This window comes from Halichoerus grypus, chromosome 2, assembly GCF_964656455.1.
Source record: "Halichoerus grypus chromosome 2, mHalGry1.hap1.1, whole genome shotgun sequence".
Lineage (NCBI taxonomy): Eukaryota > Metazoa > Chordata > Mammalia > Carnivora > Phocidae > Halichoerus > Halichoerus grypus.
The window spans coordinates 124,511,773-124,536,658 of record NC_135713.1 but is presented as its reverse complement, the minus strand read 5'-3'; the positions used below and the strand labels follow the sequence as shown (position 1 = coordinate 124,536,658).

Here is a 24,886-nt window from a genome sequence, read left to right as displayed (position 1 = left end):
ATATATTATTTGTTCAAAGAGGAAGGGCATTAAGTGAGAAAGCAAAAACACAGATAGATGTATTTCTTGTGAAAGCATAAAATAAAATGGAATGGAGACATGTAGAAAAACAGGGCTTTTTGCTTTGGTCCACCAACTCCACAAGCCACCAAAAATACTGTCAATTAGATCAGAGGAGAGATAAAAAGAAACTAGATTTTTTTTTTTTAACATAGAGTGTGTGTACGTATTTTCCTAAAGCATCTTAGATGAGAAAACTTCCTTATCAGTTCCAAATTCAACACAATACAAAGCAAAGGAACTTTTATTACTACATTCACACAAGTAATGATTAAGTGCCCTGAAGTTTACCCTGATAGCTGAAGATTACCATTAGTTTCCACAGAAGACCTAATCCTATTCAAAGGAGAAAAGGGTGCGGAAAACTCATTAAGTGCTTAGCACTGCCACTTCATTTCAAATGCCACTTTTGTCCTTGGGTGAACGTATGTAACACCAAACCGTGATCTAGCAATAGTTTACTATTTGGTTTAACTAGTAGCACTTAAAGAGCTTAATACAGGATAATACTTTAACAGCTTTTTTTATCTGAGACAAAGTTAACTCTAAAATAACATGACAAGCAATGTACAAAATCTGTCCATCATTTTTTTTGTCCATCTAACATACATAGCAATATGATATTTATAACCAGAAACTGCACTGAGAAGTAGACACATTAGTTTGTCAAGCTCTACCTGAAAACATGATGTTTTATTAAAACAAAAACCAAAACACTTAAATCTCAAGTTCTATGGTTTTACAGTCCAGTCTTACTGAAGTTGCACAGATTTCCTTTCTTGCAGACAAGGTAATATGCAGGAAGAACCCTCGAAGGGCACGCTGGCTATCTGACAAATTGTACTATCTGGATTACAAATAAGTCTTGAAAATCTTCTGAAGAATGTCAAGGAGTTACCAGAGAGATTATATAGTGACCTTTTTATTTTTCTTTACCTAGAATTCTACAAATTCTAAAATTTATCAATTGATGTATATCTTTTAAATAAACAGCACCAGTCTTGCCCATTGATACAATTAAAATTTGACTTGCTCAGTTCTTAGTTCACAAGTTTATTATGAAAAACACTGCAGTGCTCTTGTGCAGTAACATCGTCTTATAGGAGGGGAAAAAAACAGTTCTGTTCAAAACAACTCACCAGGTTCTGACAATAACAAAGAACAACATGAGGCTGAGATTTGAGAAGGGAAATAAACTGAGTGCAGACAAATCATACAATTAAATTAAACGGTATCCCTGAAAATAAACAAAACGATTTCAAAACTCACAAGTAGAGGGGAGGCCTTGGTACTTATTTTTAAAAATGTTCATTAAGCTCCAATGATTGTTTGCTGCTATCCTTATCTACAGTCATGCTGAGTAAAGCTATAGCTAAATGGAAGTTAAATTGTATTCACGAGGTGTTAATGTTTACATCTTATTATCTGCAGTCTCTCAGAGAAAGCAAAAGTAACTACAAATAGCGCTATGCCAGAAACTGGTTTCTTGACCAACAATGTCGCTTCAGCATGCAATGAACTGGTTCATTCTAAAGTGGTCACGGCTGTTGATGACAAGAGGCTTTGTATTTTTATATGGCACATCTTTTGGTCCGTGTGAAAACAAGTTTTTTGAATGTTAACTATTCTCTGACACTTTGGAGTTACTGTTGCTCTTCCCATTTCCATTAGGTCAATATATGGTTCATGGCAATACTGTACAAGTTTAAAATTTCATTACAGAAAGTAGTCTGGAGTACGACGAGTAACATGTGGCTCGCCTCTGCGAGGTGCTGGGTCAAACTGCAAGCTGAAAAACAAAACATATTTGTTGTTTATACTGATGTATCAATGTACTGACAATCAAGAACATTATTCTTCCTATACAATTTCAGTTTGCCTTAAATAGAACAGAATCCTAATTGTAGCCTAATCATCCATTTAATAAGAGTCTTCTAGCTGCGTGTCTCCTCAAAGAGCCAAGGCAAACTTCAGAGAATTTTTTTTTTTAAGACAATTTTTATACATCAGGATTCCTTCTAAGATTTTTTGAAAGAAGGGTTCTACTAAATAAATAAAACTTAAAGAGCCTAATGTACTTGTATTTGTAATCTCAACCTCAGGATATATTTTATTAACCCCACAATAAAAACATGTGTTTAAAAGTTAAAATCCTAGTAATTCACATTGGGGCCTATATAGGACAAGTTTCTATTGATGAGTTTCAACATATCCTAAGTCTGTTCAAAAGGAAACACAGGGGCACCTGGGTGGTTCAGTCGGTTAAGCATCTAACTCTTAGTTTCAGCTCAGGTCATGATCTCAGGGTCCTGAAACAGCCCCACACTGGGCTCTGTGCTCAGTGCAGAGTCTATGTGAGACTCTCTCCCTCTCCCCCTCCCTGTACTCGCGTGCTCTCTCTCAAAATAAATCAAATCTAAAAAAAAAAAAGGGAACATAAAAATCAAATTGGAATCTGGATTTAGCATGAGCCCTTCAAAACTCTTAAACCTCCCATTCCAACTATACAGTGTAACTCAACTGTAATGGCAGCCAACTACTTAGGTGTAAATACTTACAAAGAATATTTTAGAGTATCATCAAGTTCCATGATTGCAGCTTGATTACCACAACGATAACAATAGTTTGGAGCACTGAAAATCGTTACTACATTCCGGTCATGGCACCAGTTATATCCCTACAAGGAAAAGAAAGGTGATAAAAACCTATTTTACTCTCTTATTTACACAACTAAATGTGACTCAAAAAGAAAAAAAGCCCCTTCCAAAAGGCTTAAAAGCTATAATGTTTTGTTTCTGGATATTTTAATAATTTTCTGTACTCTGTGCAACTTAAAAAAAATACATGAATTAATTTTTCCTGAATTACAAAACTAGATTATAAATAGAAAAGACACTAAAAAACAGCACCAATCACCAGAGAATAAAGTGCTTCTTCTACATCTGGCTTTCTGTGAATAGCAGTATCTCATCAGCTTCCCACCGCAGTGGCCCTAAACATGATCCAAGAATGAGTATATGGCCATTCCTTGTAGAGGCAGATAACATACTCCTCAAGACCAAACCATATTAATTCTCTTCAGTCAGAGGTGAAGGTCCCTGCCCAGGTACAAAGAAAATAGGCCTCTAGGATCTCCAGCCTCATTTTGTCAAAGTCCATGTGAATACATGAGTTACTTTTTAAGTATTGTACACAAATATTGTTCCCTGTCTTTAGCAAAGTCATACTTTTATAATAATCAGTTGTTATTAATATTAATGTAAACAGGACCCTAATTTTAAGTATGCTTATCAATGTCCCATTTCCCTTTTAGTTTCTTCTTTAAAATTATCTATAATCCTACCATCCAAAGGACCATTGAAACATTTTGGTATTTTACCTCAATCTCTTCTCCATACATACACATGTTAAACACATGAAATAAACAAAACTGAGATAAAAATGTATATATTGCCTCCTCCCCTGTTCCCTGCACCTTACTTTCCCAGGCTTAAATCCCAAGCACTATCCAGTCATTAAGAATTCTCTGAAAATATGTCAACTATGAAACTCATTATGAGATCAAAAGCTTGAGATTTTAATTCTAGTGTGCATCTACTGTAAAGGCTCAGGCTACAACAGCAAATTCATTGGAAGGGATACATGGAGTACCCTCATTAATATCATTAATTAGCACCCCACCACCACCAAAAAACCCCTCCCTAATATCTTCCTTCATTACGTTTACTTAAAAAGCAAATCACATTTCAGAGAAGAGGACATACCTCCATCACCAGCTGGTGAGCTCTGGACACCAATGTGAGGCCATTGGCATGATTAAATGTTTCGGAAATGTCTTGCCCAAAGGTATAACCAGCTCCTCGAGGAGATATACCCCAACCACCACGATCATCTGGATCTGACCACAGCAAGTCACACATTGGACCCTAAAAAGCAAGGTAAGTTTTAAATTGCCTCTTGCAAAAAATGATTTGAGTAATTCATCAGAGGGAACACCCTATGAAGTCACACTTTGAATAGTATTTGCTGAACAGTTTAAGGTTTTGCTTTAAAGTATCTCTGTCAAATAAACAAACTATTTCCCAACATTTTTAAGAGGCATATCCTACATGAATGAGCCCCAAGAGCAAAAAGCCCTATAGTATGCAAATTTCAACGTCAGACAGTATTGACAAGTAATTAAGGCAACAACCGAGATTCTAAGGCCCAGTCCCAAAGGTGCTGTGATCTTGACAGGTTTCTTACTATTAGCTTCTGAAGAAAGAGGTTGTTGACAAGAGTGTTCATACCACATGGGGTCATTTTTGAACATTAAAGGAGAGAACACACATAAGAAAGTTACAGCAAAATTTTTCCTCTCTAAAAGGTTTTCTGAAAAGATTTTATTACCAAATAAAAGTCAATAACTCATTAGGAAAAAAAAAAAAACGGCAATACCTCATGAGGAACTTCTTGTAGGCGATCAAGTGCTCTGATGTGATCCAGTGTATCTATGGATGGTGAGAGGCCACCATGTAGACAGAATATCTGGAAAGAATGGTTTATAATTATTATATTAACATCACATAGAAGAAACTTTAAACATTCTGGACTAAGCTGCAGGCAGCAACCCATATCACTTGGTGTGACTAGTGTTTCTGTATTCTGCCAGAACCAGGCTTGTCTCTGCAGAGGCTTTCTTCCAGCCCACTCTAACCTAGTGAATATACTCCCTTTCTTCCAGATAAATCATTGCTACTGCACCCAGAAAACGTTTCTCTGACCTTAACCTCAGCACAGACTATCCATTCTTCTCATAGAACTTTTTGCTCTATCTTCTGTGCACTCCTCTATGTGGACCAATAAATAGCTAATTACATCTCTAAGACTTGTCCAGAAACAACCTGAGAGGATGGATGGGCTACATCTTCCATCCCTGTGGTCCCAACATACAGTTCAGTGCTTGAAAGAAAGAAGGCATTTCAGAACTCTAGAAGGGATGTGTGGGTGGAAAAATGACTGGACCTAAACATTAAGAAAGCAGATTCATGAAAATAACCAGCAATGTAAGTTTTAGGAAGACCTACATACCTGCCCATCCACCAAGGCAGTGAGAGGAAGATAGTCAAAAAGATCTGTAAAATATTTCCAAACATTTGCATTTCCATATTTCCTTAAACATTCATCATAGAAACCATATACTTGTGTGATCTGTCTGCTCTCATGATTTCCTCGAAGAATGGTGATACGTTCACGGTAACGAACCTGAAACAACAAAACAGAAAACAATATGAATACCTGGCTTCCTCAAAAACCAAATGACCATTCAGCGAACTTTCTACAGGAAAATTCAGAGTTCCAATTTTGGTGGGGGGAAAAAAAAAAAATCCCATCCCCCCACATCGACAGACATCTGTCCACGGAGTTATCGGCAAACCCTATCTCAACTACAATCAAACTCCTGCTACTACCAATTTCACAAAGCATAATCATCAGCCACAGAACTCCGTGAAATTTTTTTCTACAGTTAGATGACTTTTGGTAAATTTATAGGTATGCAATAACCATCACAATTATTTTAAAACCTTTCCATCTTCAGTCCAAAAATATCCCCCCAAGCCGTCTCAACTCCTACTCCCAGCAACCACTGATTTGTCTTTTCTGTATTTCCTTAAATACTCATCATAGAAACTATATACTTGTGTGATCTCTCTGCTCTCATGATTTCCTGAGATCTTTTTGTAAAATTTCATATAAATGGAATAATACAAGATATAGTTTTTTGTGTGTTTGGCTTTATTCACTTAGCAGAATATTTTTGAGGCTCATCTGTGTATGTATCAGTGGATTCTTATTATTGTGCTTTTTATTGCTGCACAGTATCCCATTGTATGGCTATACCATATCTTTTTTCTTTATTCCCCAGGAGGAGGAACATCTGAATGGTTTACAGTTTTTGAGTATTATGAGAATGTTGCTATGATCATCTTGCCTGTAAGTTTTTTGTACAGACATACAATACACTTTCATTTCTCTTGAGTATATTCCTAGTCCAATATAATTGCTGGGTATTAGTATGGGTATAAGGTTCTAATCTCTCCATAAACTAACACTTGGTATTATCAGCCTTATTGATGATAGCCATTCTAATGGGTGTGACTCTGACTTTAATTTGTATTTCCCTGATGTTTAATGATTTTGCACATCTTTAGTATTTTGTCCATTTTTAATCTGTCTATAATTATTGAATTATAACAGGTTTTTATTATATGAACACAAATACTTTTTTCTTAGTGATATACTTTGAAGAACAAAAAATCTTAATTTTTTTAAAAAAGATTTTATTTATTTATTTGACAGAGACACAGCGAGAGAGGGAACACCAGCAGGGGGAGTGGGAGAGGGAGAAGCAGGCTTCCCGCTGAGCAGGTAGCCTGATGCGGGGCTCGATCCCAGGACCCTGGGACTATGACCTGAGCCAAAGGCAGATGCTTAACAACTGAGCCACCCAGGTGCCCCCAAAATTCTTAATTTTGATGAAGTCCAATATAACAATCTTTTTAATGGATTATGCTTTTCATATCATATCTTAGAAATCATTGCCTAACCCAGAGTTACAAATATTTTCTCCTATGCTTTATTCTAGAAGTTTCATAGCTTTAGCTCTTACATTTAGGCCCCTGATTGATTTTGACCCATTTGTATGGTATGAGGTATCTAAGTCCATTTTTTTGTATATGGATATCCAACTGTCCTAGCACTACTTGCTTAAGTTTCCTTCCCCCAATGCCCCCGTACTAGTGTGCAAGGGCTGCCATAACAAAGTAGAACAAATGGGCAGCTCAAAGAACAAAAATTAATTTCCTCACAGTTCTCGAGGCTGGAAGTCCAGATCAAAGTGTGAGCCGGGTTAGCTTCTTCTGAAGGCCGGTCTACTTGGCTAATAAAAGGTCATCTTCTCCACGTTTCTTATCATCTTCCCTCTGTATCTGTGTCCTAATGTCTTCTTACAAGGACACCAGTCATATTGAATTAGGGCTCACCCATATGACCTTATTTTACCTCAATTACCTCTTAAAGGCCCTATCACCAAATACAGCCACATTCTGAGGTACCGGGGGTTAAGACTTCAATGTACGAACTGGGGGGGGGGGGTGTATGAGGCACAATTCAGCCCCAAAACCTTTAAATATAAATTCTTGAAGGCAGCATATTCATTCCTCTGCTAAGCACTGGGATTCATCCTGGGCTTTAAGTACAAATTAGCTTACAATGTTGTTTTCATAGTACCTAGAGAAACTTTCCATCACTTAATCCAACTGCTTTATTTTACAGATGCAGAGAACTTAGTATATCCTCCAAAAATGTTTTGTAGCATGTTACATGATTCAGATTATAGTAGCTTCATGAGCATATACATTATATATTGCCTAAAATCCAGCTCTTCCCAAAACCACATCTTACCACTTTTGCAGTATTAGAGGTTTCTGGCAGCCAGTTTTATCATTATGAACGTTCTTTAGTAAAATCTCCCCTAAAGGTAAAATCACACTTTCTTTCCAAGGAAAGGCAGAAGCCTGCCATTCCAAAAACTAGTGACCACTACGTGTGTCTCATTTTCAGATCTTTGTACAATTCCCACAGCTCCAATTGGTATAAGCAGCTTGCTTTATCATTCTTATTGTTCTAGATTGTCAAGTTTTAATGGCTGCCAACTATTCCACAGAGAGAAATCATAATTTAGATATTCACTTTTGTTGGATATCTAGATCAATTCGTTTTCTAGTATTAAACATAATGCTGAAATTAATGTTTTCACACAAAGCTCTTTTCCTCTTGAATTTCTTCTTCAGTAAAAGTCTAATTATAGGATTACTGTGTCAAAAGATGTGAACATCCTGACATTTAGTATCTTTAATTTCAAAAGCACCTAGGAAAGGTAGTTATACTACCTCCCCACAACCTAATTAACTGAAGAAATATTTTTATTTGACTGGCTTTCTAACATTTTTCAAATAACTTGAATGAGAATAACCTTTTTACTTTTATTCTATACCATCCCCTTATTCAGAATGAAGACAGACGTATGATTTATAAGTCCCAAACCTGGCATTCCTAAATATGGAACATTCAGAGAAAATCACAAATCACTGGGGAAGAAAAAGAACAAAACTGTCTCACCCAGTACAAAATACCCCCAAACAAAATTGAAATTACCTTGAGAGCTACAAGCAGAGTAACTGTTTCAACTGAATAATATCCTCTGTCAACATAATCTCCCATAAACAAGTAGTTTGTATCTGGTGATTTGCCACCAATTCTAAACAGTTCCATGAGATCATGAAATTGCCCATGTACATCTCCACAGACAGTGACTGGACATCGAACCTCCTGCACATTGGATTCTTTTGTCAGGATTTCTTTAGCCTACAGATGGAGATAAAATAAACCAATACATTTAGCATTAAACAACATTAACAAAAATAAACTTAATGCAGCTTAAAGAACAGACTTGGTGTAAGACGAAATTGTAGGCACTGATAATTCCATTAAAGAGGGCAAGATATGGCCAGATTCCATCTATTGGTTATCTCACTCCTGATACTTAGAAAAAGCATGTATCAAGATGCATAGTTCCATTCCTCTCATCACTATCAGTTTTTAGGCCTATCAGTTACCATCTAACTAAATGCTAAATAGTTTATTACTAGCAGCCATATAAGATTAATGAAAATGGAACAAGACATTCAGATACCTAGTTCCTTAGCTTTAAAGTTCTAATATGCTTTATGGATTCCAGGATATGAAGAAAGGTTTCTAATTCCCATTTAACTGTTTTTTTGGGGGGGTGGGGGGAAACAATACATTAAAATTTCACCTGTATTTTTACACTCTTAATACTAAAAATACAAACTTTTGTTTTACAACTGTAACTATTCAATATACATGGTTTTTATAAGGTTGTTTGGCAGCATATGCATTCCCTCATGTAATCACAAATTCAAACATTACTTTTAAGGGCAGCATAACATTTCACTCACTCGAAACCCTATCAGTCATTCAACATACATTTACTGATCATTTACCTTACCCCAAAAACCAAAGTGCACTGGGGAAGACCATCATTCACTTGCTCAATCATCCGAGTGATACTATGTGCCAGGCTTCGTGCTAGCCATTGGGGGACCACAGCGTACAAGATCGGTCACAGGGGACAGGGGACCACAAACAAGTAACCAAGCAACAAAGTACAGGCTGTGTTAAGTGATGAAAGAAAGGGAAAAAATAAACGGTGGAGACCCATTTACGTAAGATATCACAACGAACAAGACTGCCCATAAAAGCACACAGTGCAGCATGAGCAGCAGACAATAAAATGATCAGGCCAAGTGCTAAGACATGCTAGAGTAGGCTGCAGTGTTCCAGGATCACAAACTAGGACAGCTAGGAAACCTGCCTGAGGTCCAAGGAATGGGTGAAAGTCAGTTACAGGAAGGGGATGGGAGTAGGAAATGGGAAGAGGTCCAATATAGGCAAGGTGCGATCATGTGCATAAATTCTCAGGAAGAGGAAAAGGTTTACATGGCTGAAGCATACCACTTAAGAGAAAAGGGCAGACTGGGGTAGGCGCAGGGTGACCCAACTATCCTGGTTTTAGTGCTCAAAGTCTGGCATCCCAAGAAATGCCTCAGTTGCGCTCAAGTAAACCATGATAGTTGGTCATCCCAGGTAGGAAATGAGGGGGAGAATAGGGCATGGACATGGACTGAAGAACAAGTCTAATCAAAGCAGTACTACTAGAACAAAGATCCACTGGTGGAAAACTTGAGTGAATTTAGGATTTCAGAGGTAGGGCCATACATGTGGATATCTGAGACAGAGCAGAGCTTAAAGACCACTAGTATTCAGTGACCGATTGGTCACTAGCCTCCCTCCAAAACATAACTCAAATCAATCTATTTTTATCTTTTTTGCCACTACCCTGGTCCAAGCCACCACTACCTCACCTGGATTACTGTGCTAGCCTCCATACTGAACTCCCTGCTTCCATTCTTCCTGACTCCAATCTATTTTCCACCCAACTGTCCCAAGTTAAGAGCTAAAAAAATGTTCACCAGGTTCCTTTAATTCACCACTGCATACACAGCACCTCGCTAGGGCAATGTCTGAGATGTAAAAGGCATTTAATATCTGTTTGCTTAATGAATCAAGAACTTATACTGGGATACTGGGGTAAGTCATCTTCAGGGAAAGCCATGGACATCTCTCAGGACAACATCAGAAGTACAGGCCTGGAAACTGGTACCAAGTTCTCTGGAGAATGAAGAAATAATAGGTAACAGTAGTAAGGAAAGGTGCCTGGGTATCCAGGTAGAGAAAAGAAGCCTGAAAAACAGGGAATTTTATCTTAGAGGAAGGCAGCATCCATCTATCTGGGAGGGCTATTAGAGAAAGTATAGGACTTCCTCAGGAAGAGTCAGATTGCAGTTAAGCCAAGAAGGTAAAAGAAATCTGTTCTGAAAATGGGTTAGAAGTATTTACTTCATACACTCAACATTTATTGAACATTTTCTTCTATGTGCAGCTAGCATTATGAAATGGTGTTCCAGAATGTACAGTGGGAGGCTGCATCAGGGAAGGCAACACACGAGAACATGGAGGTGAAATTGCCATAGCCAACTGTTGCTAATGAGCCACTGCTCATTAGATTTTAAGCAACAACCAAAGGTAACAAGGACTGGTTTTAAGGCAGTAGTATGCAATCTTAGCCACATATTAAAAATCATTTGAGCTCTTTAAAAAAAAAAAAAAAAAAAATCTAGATGCTAAGGCTACTCCTCTCTCAAGCCAGAATCTTTAGTAGTGGGATCCAAGCATCAATAATTTTTTTTAGTCTCCCCTCCTTATTCCATACCAGTGCTTTCTTAGTGCAGTAAAGTTTAAGAACCATTTTTTTTTTTAAAGATTTTATTTATTTGAGAGAGAGGGCGCAAGCACAAGCGGGGGGTGGGGGGGCAGAGGGAAAGGGAGAAGACTCCCTGTTGGGCAGGGAGCCCACTGTGGGGCTCCATCCCAGGACCCCGAGATCACCACCTGAGCTGAAGGCAAATGCCCAATTGACTGAGCCACCCAGGCACCCCTAAGCACCATTATTTTCAAGTCTCCAAAAATTTGGGGAGCCTAGTTCAAGACACCGATCATTGACATCCAAAAATTAATCATTAATTTGTTCTATTTTTAAGTTTAGAAAAAATTTCCGCTGTGTCTCAAAAAGTGATAGTTCTTCAGAAACACAAATAATCCATCTCGCTAGGGTAATTCCAATCTCCCATGATTTATTATTACTAAAAAGCAGAATTTCACTAGGCATATTCCTTAAGACTGTTTGGCATTAACACCATGTCCAGTGTTTTTAGCACCTGGCCCATAGTAATGAAAACAGCCATGAATGAAATGATAGGTCCCACTTCAAAGAAATTTGCAAGTTACTCAGAAGTTTTAAAAGGACAATGACAAGAAAACATGGTCACAACCCTATAAATCTTGCAATTCTATGAGAAGTTAAATTCCAAAATACATCTCTTGACACTTGCTTACAGGTAAGGCTATTCTCTATATGAATGATAAAAAGCTGCCATTCACAACTGCCCGAATTTCCTTATTACTATCTACTCAAAATTTCTATTCAAATCACAAAAGGACAATTAAACCTAAATGCTAGCTGTTCCTTTTATTTCAATTTTGACATATCACAATGATAAACACTGTATCTTTAACTTATTTATTCAGGTTTTTTTTTTAAGTAGGCTCCACTCCCAATGTGGAGCCCAACACGGGGCTTGAACTCACAACCCTGAGATCAAGATCTGAGCTGAGATCAAGAGTCAGATGCTCCACCTACAGAGCCTAGCAGCTAGGCACCCCGATCTTTAATTTTACTTTTAAAACTGTGCAAGTTATAGTGACACATCCCTTGAAAAAAAAAATTTAGCAGCAGATAAAACCAAATGTCCCTTTTGACCACGCTCTACAATCCCACTCCTCTTGGGAAAAGTAACCACCAAGAGTATTCTGATGTACATCCTTTTGAAAGCCTGTTGACAAGTTTTACATACATATTATATGCCTACAAAAACATAATCATTTTCTTTTGCACTTTAAAACTAGGATATTATTCAGCAGCCTGCTTTTCTCACCAACAATCCATATTGGAGATCACAATGCATACATATAGGCTTGGTTAATTTCTCACACTGGAGGTAGAGTATTCCCTGAGAGATTATTATAATACAGTGAGGGGGAGGACAAAAAGGTAAAAACGCTGCAATGTATATCCTAGCATTTGCTCCCTGGTATACACCTGGTATACACATACAGACACTTCCTGAAAGAAGATACCATGAAGTTGACATATTAGCAGATCGAACAGTTAGCTTCTTTTTATGTTGACATTATAAAATTGTCCTCCAAAAAAGAAAGGACACTGTATTTATAAAGTAAACCAAAGTAACTTCTACGTCTGAGAAAGCCAAAGCTCTTTTCTTCTCTTCCTACCAAATTTCAGACCAGAACAATTACAATTAAATTCGGGAGAAAACAGTATTTATTACATATCAGATGCCATCAAACCAATTATTAAGTATATTTTAACAACAAAAACTCAAGCTTACAAAGAATTTAAGTATACCTTTTTTTCTGGTCTCAACTCAGCTTTCAGAGGATTACTACACCAAAATACACTATCCCAGAACACCAGAACAATAATGGTTGCACATCTCCTCATTGAAGATTATTTTACAGTCAAGAAAAACTAATCACAGAAAAAGAAATGTCCGAGAAGCTGTGCTATCACGAGGAGTCAGGCCTTTCAAGTCTCAGAAGCACCTAACAGAACCCCTCTATGGGTCACCTAATGGGACCTCTAATGAGTCATCTTTACACTTGATCTTAGCCAAAAGGCTGAGAAGCAATCTAATGAGTCACCTTTAGAACCTGCAGGCCTTCACCAACCATCAGTTTCTAAGGTAGATATACTTCAACTTTCTAGTTTAATATTCAAGGTAAATGGCAGAACCAGATTTTCAAAGCAACTTAATTAACATTAGAGAGGTTTATACTTCTAATAACTACCTTTTCACTTTCTGGTATTCTGATTCCTCTAATTTAAAGCCTCATGTCACCTGAATTATGCAAAGAAGCAAAAGCAAAAGATACACACCCCAAACTTTTGCTTCCCCTAAAACATTTTTTGAGGGCCTCAAAAAGTCTCCACTAATAAACATTTGGGAAAAAAATAATTAAAAATCAAGTTTTTAAAAATAGTGTAATCAGCATCATATTTACTTTTTCTTTATTTATCGATTCTTCAGTAGGAACCCTACTGAAATTCAAATGGCATAAACTGAGATCAGTGAATTCAAGGAAAAAAGATCTAATAAATATAAGTCTTCATAGAACAAGGCTGAAACTGAAATAAGCTAGTCCAATAATAAGAGCTTAACTAAAAGTTAAATTTTTCTACAGTCCTAAAATTCAAACAATTTGGAGATTCACTTGAAGAAAAGAAACCTTTAGGAACGGTAATTTATTATTAATGTCCTCTCTGCCTTCTGAGTTCAGATTCAGAAATCTTAAAATTTTATTTTCAACTAACATCAGGTTTCTTGGGTAGGGGCCATCCCTAACCACCATAATAATATGAAATTCCAAAAAAGGAAATTTAAATTAGACTCCTAAAACCATCCACGTCAAGATCTTTCAAGGAAGACAAGTAAAAGAGAAAAAAACAGGAACCAACAAAAGATTCACAAACCATTTATATATTAATTTCCTTAAGGACACACAATAGCAGTATAACTTCTCCTTAACGTGTACCGTAGAAAAAGAAATGCATTTTTATATTCAAGTCACACAACATATTCATGCATTTTCATCATTAAACCAAGCAAACATTTTAAAATGGAAAATGATTACAATTATGTAAAAGTTCTTTGTATGAGAACACTGGAGAACATAAAATGTTGATAGATTATGGCTGTCTTAAACCTACCACACCAACAAAAACTACTCTCATTTCTTTGTATTCCCTTCCAGCTTTTACCCACATACTGACCTCGTGCTTAAAACTGGTAAACGTCTCAATTTCTGTCCTAAAGTTCATATTCATGGGGGTGCCTGGGTGGCACAGTCAGTTAAGCATCTGCCTTGGGCTCAGGTTGTGATCCCAGGGTCCTGGGATCAAGCCCCACATCGGGCTCTCTGATCAGAGGGAACCCTCACCCTCTGCCCCTCCCCCTCATTTGCTGCATGCTCTCTCTCTCAAATTCTTTAGAGTTCATATTCATAAATCCAATGCCTTATAGCATTATAGTGATCATTTTAAACTGCTATATAGTATCTTCCCAAATTTATACATGTACTGTTTATTTGACTTACTTCCCTTCAGGAGATTTTTCAATTGTGGGACTAGAGAGCAAAATACGTGAACGTTTTTTGGTTACATACGTAGTCTATAAAGCTCAGTTATTCCCAACTTATATACACATTAATAAATGTTAGAATGCACCCATTCTCATCTATTTCAAATATAAAATGCTACTTTCTGATTTAACTGGTACTTTTCATTTTGGAGTTCAAATTTTTTATTCCATGTTTATTTACTATCAGTTATTTCTCCTCTTACACAGATTGTTCACACAAATTCTTTGAGTTATCTATTGATACAAGGCTAAATGATGCTCTCAGATATTTTTCTATTAAAAATCTGATTATTAATTCAAATGTTCACTGGAAACTCTATTTCACATAAATTAAACATTTCATACTTTAATCACAATTGAGTATATCTTCTACCAATATAGCCATAAAGACATAAGAGAAGCAAACCTAAAAAAATGCAATAATTAATTTTTGAATTTTACTTTCCAGTTTCAGAATTATAAACATTTGAAAACATTTTTTTTTTTAAAGATTTTATTTATTTGACACAGAGAGACATAGCGAGAGAGGGAACACAAGCAGGGGGAGCAAGAGAAGAAGCAGGCTTCCCGCGGAGCAGGTAGCCCGATGCAGGGCCCGATCCCAGGACGCTGGGATCATGATCTGAGCCTGAGCCGAAGGCAGACGCTTAACGACTGAGCCACCCAGGCGCCCCTTGAAAATATTTTTAAAAAGCAAGTTCACGGGGCGCCTGGGTGGCTCAGTCAGTGAAGCATCCAACTCTTGCTTTCAGCATCAGGCTCAGCGGGGAGTCTACTTGAGACTGTCTCTCTCTCACTCTCTAAAATAAATACATAAATCTTTAAAAAAGGGCAAATAAGCAAGCAATAATAAATTTTTCCAATACCATAAGAGAATTTCATTTTGCTTCATATTGCTTTTATGAAAGATAAAAGGTAGGTTTTCTTGATTTTCATAATTGGGCAAAAAAATTAAGGTTCATGACAAACTAGTATATATGGCTAGATTTTTACTTTGGTCTGATACATAATGTAGACATACTACTAGCCCTGGAAGCAAATAAATCTTGAGTTATTCATCTTCAACTGTCAAACCTTTCTTCATATTACCTGTCTTTCATTAATTACACTGAACAGATGCCCCAAACGTTTTATGAAACATTTTGGTCTTCTGTATCATTATACTGTATGTATACCATCTGTGTGATTATACTATGAAAGTACTATAATCCTCCATGTAATGTTCTACGAACTAGTAGTTACTCTTTGGTTTTAAGGTTAGGATCTAACCAAAAGAAAAAGGTCAGGTATGAGGGATAATTCTAAAATTGTATTAAAGGAAAATACTTAAGGGACACCTGGGTGGCTCATTCAGTTAAGCGTCTGCCTTCGGCTCAGGTTATGATCCCAGGGTCCTGGGATGGAGTACCTCATCAGGCCGTCTGCTCAGTGGGGAGCCTGCTTCTCCCTCTGCCTGCAGCTCCCCCTGCTTGTGTGTGATCATGCTCTCTCTCTCTCTGACAAATAAAATCTTTAAAAAAAATTACTTAAGTTGATGTTTTTCCACCTCTGTCAAATACACATGTGCAGGAATTAAAAATTCCTAATAATTCCTGCATAGGGGAAAAATATATATGATCTAAACAGAGAAATGTTGGTATATATGTAGTTGTTTAAAAATTCTCACCACAACAACCCATCATGAATCCATCAACCACTCTGGATGTCTTTTTCCTCCCTTATCTGTACCAGGTGATGGCCTAAAAGGTTTTTAAGGTTCCTTCCATCACTGAAATTTTACCAAAGCAATTCTTAAGCCTTTTCACTAAGTCACAGGCACCCAACAGGTAGTGGGCACTACTGCCAGTTTACAAACAATGGGTGGCAGACTAATGAAATGCACTTGATCACCACTAGCACAAATACTTTAAAACCTTCCCCATCTATAGAGTTTACTACAAGTTCAACCTCCTGGCTAATGTGAAACCCTACTATTAGAGCAAAAAACTAGCAAATCCCTAAAACAATGCTACTTAGACAAAGCTAAACAGTGAAAATGAGTAATGCACATAATAGGAGTTTAATAAATTTTGACTGATTTCCAGAACACTGTCACACCGTTAATAGCATCACTGACACTCCACAGTCTTTGTGAACTACACTTTGTATATAACTCTAGCTAGGTAAATGAACTGTCTTCCCAGGAGCACTCTGGAAAAAGGTTTTCAATCTTCTTGCAGCCCCCTCAACATCAGCCATACTCCCATCTGGAGTAGAAACTGAATGACTGAAGCAGAGGTGAGGGCATGGAGTACCAGAGTGACTGGCCGACTGGTCACACACAGTTTAGAAAATACCCAGATTCATATTACGCTGAGCGAAATAAATCAAAAAGAAAAAGACATGTATCATATGACCTCACTGATACGAGGAATTCTTAATCTCAGGAAACAAACTGAGGGTTGCTGGAGTGGGGGGTGGGGTGGGAGGGATGGGGTGACTGGGTGATGGACATTGGGGAGGGTATGTGCGCTGGTAAGCGCTGTGAACTGTGCAAGACTCAGATCATACCTCTGAAACAAATAATGCAATATATGTTAAGGAAAAAAAAAAAGAAGATAGCAGGAGGGGAAGAATGAAGGGGGGAAATCGGAGGGGGAGACAAACCATGAGAGACAATGGACTCTGAAAAACAAACTGAGGGTTCTAGAGGGGAGGGGGGTGGGAGGATGGGTTAGCCTGGTGATGGGTATTAAAGAGGGCACGTCTGCATGGAGCACTGGGTGTTATGCACAAACAATGAATCATGAAACACTACATTTAAAACTAATGATGTAATGTATAGTGATTAACATAACAATAAAAAATTTAAAAAAAAAAAAAAAGAAAATACCCAGATTCAGATATACACACCTCTGTCACTGCCTTGTTCACCCATCCTAAACCACACTACCAATATATAAGTAGGCAACAGCAACTCTGTATTGTTAAGAAATTAAGCAGTTTTTTTTTTTTTAAGATTTTATTTATTTATTTGACAGAGAGAGCAGGAGAGCACAAGCTGGGGGAACAGTAGGAGGATGAGGGAGAAGCAGGCTCCCCGCCAAGCAGGGAGCCCGATGCGGGGCTCGATCCCACAACCCCTGGACCATGACCCAAGCCAAAGGCGAACGCCCAACCATCTGAGCCACCCAGGCGCCCCAAGAAATAAAGCAGTTAATCCCAGATTGCTCTTTACAATTTTTTTCAGAATCCATCCCCAACCATTTACCGGCAGCCAGACCTCTATTTCAACAACTTCTACCACTTCTGCACCAGAAGCTGAAAGAAAAGCTATTTAAAAGAGCAAAAAAACAAAATCTTCTCCCTTCATAGTTCTAGTCCAATTCCTATCTCACTTGTGTGGGAAAGCGCCGTTTGAAGGTTTATGAGAAATGAGTACAGAAAAAAAAAAAAAAAAAAGAAATGAGAGATGTGTCAAAAAAGTAAAAAAAAAAAGGGAGGGGTTCTGCCACACCAAACTTTCCCTCTCTTCTGAGCACCTTCAAAAAAGACCGTTCCCTACCGTTACCTCAACGCAAACCTAGTATCTCCTGGTTTTCCTAGCTTACCTCCTCCAACCTAACAAAGCCACAGATAACTGACAAATGACTTAGAAGGCTACCAGCAATATCCTCTGCCATTAAAGAGGGCGTGGGAGAGAAACACCTGACAAGTGATACAAATGTTACCCATACACTCCTCCAGTGTCCCTCATGCTTTCTACAGCATGAGTTTCACCTGCCAATATTTACAGGCAGAACTCTTGACTTTGACAGAGAAAACAAAAGGCAAGTTGGGGGACCTGTGTTTCGGAACAGTACGACTGTTCACCTTTTCGACGCTTCCTCATTAAGTCAACCCAAAACCAAGGGCACTACTGCTTCATGACTAGATCATGAAACACACACAGGCACATATAGGTCTGACTGTGGAAGCCATGATAAAAAGGCATTTTACAAACTGTACTGAACAATATAAATGTTAGTTATGCTTTCCTGGAATACTTTAAAGTTCAGTTTCTAGACCATGATTTGCACTAAGGATACACAGAAAATGAACTGGCATTTTCTTCTCACTAATGTTATTTGAGGGGCAAATGCTGCCAGCCACATTCAAAATTGAAGAATAATTACGGTTTCCTCCTCCAGGACAAAGTAAGACAACAGTGCGTGACATGAATGGGAAGCTTTCAAGCAATGAGAATAATAATAATGCTTTATTTTACAGAGCTGTTGATTCTACAATTCGGCTTGCCCCCAATTCACCTCCATTTTTCATTATTAACACCACCTAAAAAGAGAGGAGAGGCTGTAAAGCAACACTAGAACACTGGGCTGAGAATCTGTAAGCCTGCACAATCTCACTTTAGCCCCTGAAGTCAAGTCACTTTACCTTCCTGTGCCTCTGGTTTCCATCTATAACAGAGGATAATAACTGTCTCATAAACTTGTTAAAAGAACTGTGTATGTGAAAATATGATGCAAACATTCTGCATCATGCTTTCCCCATTTGTTCTCAATATTCAAATTACTTTTATGAAAATGAGCCAAACAACCTTTTAAATGTTTGGGTTTTTTTGTTTGTTTGTTTTTTAAGATTTATCCATTCCAGAGAGAGGGAGGGAGGGGGAGAGAGAGAGCACATGAGCAGGAGGGAGAAAGAATCTCAAGCAGACTCCAGGCTGAGTGCGGAGCTCAATGTGGGGCTTGATCTCACGACCCTGAGTTCAAGACCTGAGCCAAAAACAAGAGTCCAAATGTGCCACCCAGGTGCTCCCAAACAATCCTTTAAATTAAGCACACATAGAGACTCACAAAAATTTATTACCCACTTCATATAGAAATTTAAGCTTAGTATAATAATAATAATAAATGCTTAGTCAAGCATTTTGCAGCTCATCCAGTGAGAAGGAGGGTTTGCTTTTTCCCATACTCATGTACAAATGTGAGGCCTTAATGACTGCATTTTATTTATAGTGTTTGCAGAGCAATGGAAAAGAGCATACCTAGGTAAAGAACTCCTTTGGGGAAAGAAAAAAAAACTGGCTATCAAACAACATTCTCCACAAGTTTGGAAAGACCTGAAAGGACAAAGCCAAAAATCATACCTAAATTAAACCACTGGTGAAGTCACATAATAAAAGACTGTTTACTGTATTGATACTATTTACTTCATCCAATCTGTAAATGGAAACATACCATCCAGTTATACAAATGTAGTAATGTTACTGACTATAGAACTGTACCTGACACAAAACTGCATTCACTCACCACAATTTTTCAACAATTTACTAAAATTATGATCCCCCAAATGACAAAGTATACTCCACACACAATCATCTTGGCTTTGATATAAACCTTAATCACACCTTGAAGGGAAAAAAGCTTAACTAGTCAATTGCATAAAAACCATATTCACCTTTGTCTATAAATACACACCTGAATTCTCTGCATTTTGAACACCTACCACTGTTAATTGCTAATGGGAGACCATAATAATGGTCTCTGAATTTTTTAATCACCATGACCTCTCATGGTATACTTCTATCTTTACCATTTAAATATTTCATTCAGATCAGGCACCTTCAGGCAGATAAAAGGAGAGCTTTTGTATTACTTTTCCTTCTTAAAATTAAAGAAATGATCAACTACTACCAAGGACCTATCTCCAACAAGTATCTTTTCTTTAAAAGAAAAATTATACAAATGAAAAATGGTTCCCTCAAGATTTTCAAAATATGTAGCTTTCACTAGATGTGCTACTGGCTATTCAATTAAGAGTGAAAAGAGAATTTTTGTTTTAGTTTCCTAGTACAAAAAATCATTTCAAGTCATGCATCCTAACTCATTTCACATACCTAAAAAGCTGCCTTAAAACTTAGTTTACAAAGTTAATGTAGTTCCAAAAGTTCAAAAACTTTCAAGTTAAAAAGAGTATGAAGACTGCATAATATTCTCCCTCAAATGATCCATTTCTTGGAAACCTAACTTCAAATATTATTTCCACCTTTGTGGCTCTAAGAACAAAAATCTGGACACACTGGATAAGCAATGGAGAGCTAAGTATAAATTGTTTAATCTCCCTACATCTTAGTTTTACAAAGATGGGGAAAGCAATCACATTTACCACATTCATCAATCTTGACACACCCAATCTAAGCACCCAGTATTATCTCCTGCAGTCTCCCAACACAAACCCTCTACTTCCCTGGTTCATCTACTACTTACTTCCAACTAGATTCAGGCTCCTTGAGACTAAATGTGATTATACTTCACTGCTTTTCCTTTCTCTCATAAAAGTAACCAATCGCAGACAGTCAGTAGGTGTTCGATATTTAAACAAAATATACTAATTTAAATTGGATTATATAATCTCAGATTAGAAGGGACTCTGGAACATCTATTTTAACTCTTTAAATAGCAAAATGTGGACTAAGTGTCCCAAGATCAGTCACAATTACTCTGCAGCAGAAAGAGGAATAGTGTCCAGGTCTAACTTTTAAGTCCAGTGGTCTTCCAATTACATCATTATCTCTCTTCCAATGTTTTCTACACAAATGACTAGTCATCTAACCAAATGCTGACTCAAAGTCTACATAAGGTATTGATCCCTAAAAGTCATTAAAATCATCACTTCCAGCACCTAGAAATTAATACTTGACAATATACGTTAAGTTTTAAAAGCCTCTTTCTAAACCCTTAATACAAACACCATCCTTATTTGATGAGAGTAAAGAAGGAACAAAAGACTCAATACATTGCTAACATTAAAATTCAGCTCCAATAGATAATTTACCACCTCATCAACTAGTAGGAGAGTTGTTCAGGCTAAGGATAAATAAATCTGAATTTGACTCATTTAAATTGCAATTATTCACAGCACAGTTTCTGAAAAAGCCTGCTTTAGGAACATATACACCAAACTCATGAACCCAATTTTCCCAACAAACCGCAAAGGAGTCAGCGTAATTGCTCTCTAATAACTCTCCTCACTAACACAAAATGCAAATACGGTATTCCACAATTCTGCACTACAATGAAATACTGCCAAGTTAATTTTGACAAGAGAAGTTAAACTATTTACAGTGGAGATAAGCATTTTCTATATATCAGAAAACTGAGTCATAAGACTTTCAAAAATACAACACAGCCAATAGCTAAATAGGCTGTTTCCCCAACCCCTAGGTAAAAACAAAACGGAATTAGGTAATTTAAAATGGACTTACTAAAGGAACTATAGCATTCCATTTTCAACATCTGTAAACACTAAGCACAATGTCTGGGACATAGTACAAGCTCAATAAACAGCTATTGTTATTATCTTGCTACTTAGAGCCTCAAAAATACAAACAAGTAACTTTCCCAACAAAGAGCCAGTATACAAAATTTGCTGCTCGCCGTTTACGTTGTTCATTTTAAAAATAGATGGCAAAATGCCAAGTACGTTCGGCTCGCAGAAGGGTTTCACAGTACCCAATTTGAGTCAGCATATAAATCACAGATTAAACTGACACTTGATTTCCAATCCCAAAGCTCCTTACGTAGTATGACTCACCAAATTCTCCATTTCTTCCAACTATGAAACCTAAGTTGTACTCCTCCCTGCACCTACCACCGTGACCTTCGTGGAAATTAGGTTAGAGATATATTTTTAAATTCTTATAACACACATTTTTAAGTCGGTCTCTGGAAAGGGCTGCTCGGTGAGTTTAACATAAACCACCAGGGATGGTACTAAAGGTGAGCGACCTTTAGACAGGTCTTGGGATCCGGCCTACGAGCTCGCTTTTGGGGGAATCCTCTGGACAGCTTTGGACCGAAGAATGAGGCCTGAGTACAAGTAAAAAGCCTCTTACCCACCTCACAGTAGAGTCACAGTCCCGCATCCCAGGCCGTAGAACCCAAGTCCTCTCACATGCACCTCAAAACCGTCCCCGACCCTGACATACAGGGTCTCTGCTCCCCCAGCCATCTCGCCCGGCACCAAAGCCGGGAGGCTCGGGAGCCCCGGAGTCGGGTGAACGGCGCCATTTTAGGCGGCGGTGGCGGCGACAACCAATCCCTGCGCTGGAGGCAGGGGGCGCCGGGTCGCCCGGGAGCCGCCGCCGGACCGCGCCGGGCGCCGGTCTGGGAGGCTCGGGGGGCCCGGGCCGGCTGCCTCCGCCATGTTGCACCCTCCCCACTGCCGCCTCCTTCCCGAGGGGCTCGGCCCGCGGCGCCTCCCACAGCTGGAGAGAAGCTCACCTTTTCGCAGAGGCTCTTGACCTGGGACTCGGACAGCTGCTTGCACTCGTTCAGCTGCTCGATCCATTGGTCCAGCTCCTTGGTGAACACCTTCTCGTCCATGATGCCACTCGCCCGAACCGGCTGCCGCTCCGCGCTACTCCCGCGCCGCCGCCCGCACACGGGCCACACCGCACACGCCGCCGCCGGTTCCCGGGGTACCTGTGTGGCTGCTGGCGGCTGCTCGGCGCTAGCGCGAACCCGCAAACTCTCCCTGCACTACCCGGCCACCGGCCGCAGCCCTGCTCCGCTCGATCTAGTCCCGGAGCTCGGCTCTCTGTAATGGCGGCCGCCGGCGTGGTGACATCACGCCCGGCGTCAGGAGGCGGCGGGGTAGAAGGGCCGGGACAAGAGCTGCGCAACTGCAGAGCCAACCCTGGTCCGCCGCCAGTGCCGACTAGGGGGGCGGGAACCAGGGGCCAAGGCGCAGGCGCAACGTAGCCGGCTGGTAACTGAGGCACCTTCGCTTTTAGGGCGTGGTCGTCCAGAAGGGAGGGGTTCGGGGGCGGGGGGAAGGGAAGACCGAGTCACCGCAAGTGCGGCGCCTCCGGCAGAGAACCGAGCTAATTCCAGAGCACAACGTCCTGCGCGGCGCGGGCGCCGGTGTGGCGCAGACGCAGTCCCGGGGTTGGAGGGTGTGGGCGGAGAACCTAGCTGCCGGAGACTTTTTCCCTAAGGTGAGCCGGCTCTGCGCTTCACCCCGCGTTTGCGTCCAGGTCACAGAAACTAGAGTTGTGACCTCGTGGTGCGCTGGAATTGTATGGGATACCCAAATCTTTGGGGGCAGGAGCGGGCGCCGAGTGGTAGCCTGGTTGGAATGACCACCTCCGCCTCTGGGCGCGGCAGGCACCTTGTAATTAGGTCACTCGTGGGCGGAGGAGGGTGTGTCTGCCCTGGGAGTGCCGCGCGGTGCACCTGACTCCCCCCCCCCGCACACACCTGTCCTCGGGCCTAAGGTGTCCTGTTGGGCGCGATGCCTGCGGCCGAGGCTTGGGCTTCTCTCGGAGCCTCGGACCGCGCGCCTGGCTTCCACACGCCCCACGCAGCCTCGCCCGTTGTTGCCTTCCCACCCAGGTGTGCGCCTTCTTACCCCTCGGGTTCCTTGTGGGAATGAGAACAACACCCCCCCCCCAACCCCTATTCTCTCTGGCCTACTTTCTAGAGGGACGACGACCTGAGGGTGTCAGAAGCGGCTACAACCCGCGTTTTAAAGAAAGCTCAGATACCTTGGGATCAGATCTCGGTCTGGCTATGAATCTCTTTGGGGTTTGTGAAGTGTTTTCACATCCCCATGTCCCTGCATTCACGGAAGTATTTGTTTCTGTAAAGCGCCAATTACGTGCTCGATCCCACGCTTGGGAGAAAGAAGGGTCAGCCTTCCCAGACTGAAAATGACAATTCTGCTTTCCGTTCTACCTCCCAGCAGCGTGCCCAGAGCAAAGTGTCTCAGATCTACCTCCCCAAAGGCTTGTAACATAATTTACCAGACTTGAAAAAAAAAAAGTTATTTTAGCCCAAATTCTGACCATGTTTTGCAGTTATCATCCCCAGATAATAGAGGAGTAAGAGTTAAGATCATGTAGAATGTATGAGGAAAAAATCATCGCTTAGTGCTCATGATTATAAAGCCATGCTTAGTGCTGTCATCTTAGGTCTTACTCTTCACTGTTGCCCTGTACTGTGTGAGAACTGGTCCTGTCTCATAGGGCAAGAAGCAGAGGAGCACTCAGAAAAGAGAAGGGACTTCCAAGGTAGTGATCAGGATTTGAAACTTTATAGTCCCACGTGCAGGGTCTCAGGCACACTCACACAACTGACCTCCAAAGATTGAAATATGGAATAGGGTCAATATGATTTCCCTTTGCCTGAGTTATCCTATTTAGAAAGGTGGGGGTGAGATTAGTTTGGTTCATTAAAAAGTATTGGGCACCCTAAGGGCTGCATTCATTCATGTTTCAGAGGTCCCGGATGGGTGCAGATGTGTCCTGAGGACATCAAAATTTTAAGCATCTGCAGCAGCATTTTACAAAGTAGTTTCCATGGACCATAATTCCAATGAGAAAT

General features: G+C 39.6%; 1 protein-coding gene across 1 annotated transcript; it reads right to left on the bottom strand.

Annotated features, from left to right (window-relative positions):
- Positions 1-288: 288 nt before the first annotated feature.
- Positions 289-23,144, bottom strand: PPP2CA (protein phosphatase 2 catalytic subunit alpha). Its single transcript, XM_036089054.2, has 7 exons — positions 22,784-23,144; positions 8,257-8,466; positions 5,131-5,304; positions 4,498-4,587; positions 3,825-3,986; positions 2,619-2,737; positions 289-1,849 (listed from the first exon to the last, which is right to left on the bottom strand). Exons 1-7 carry the CDS (start codon positions 22,883-22,885, stop codon positions 1,777-1,779), a joined length of 930 nt encoding a protein of 309 aa, XP_035944947.1. The 5' UTR covers positions 22,886-23,144; the 3' UTR covers positions 289-1,776.
- Positions 23,145-24,886: the final 1,742 nt, after the last annotated feature.

Excerpts from the sequence above, each read along its gene's own strand:
- PPP2CA (XM_036089054.2), bottom strand. The coding sequence starts at position 22,885 with ATGGACGAGAAGGTGTTCACCAAGGAGCTGGACCAATGGATCGAGCAG. Across the intron at positions 8,467-22,783 it reads TCAAGAGCCTCTGCGAAAAG|GCTAAAGAAATCCTGACAAA; the intron begins GTGAGCTTCTCT and ends CTCCATCTGTAG. Across the intron at positions 3,987-4,497 it reads TACAAGAAGTTCCTCATGAG|GGTCCAATGTGTGACTTGCT; the intron begins GTATTGCCGTTT and ends CTTGCTTTTTAG.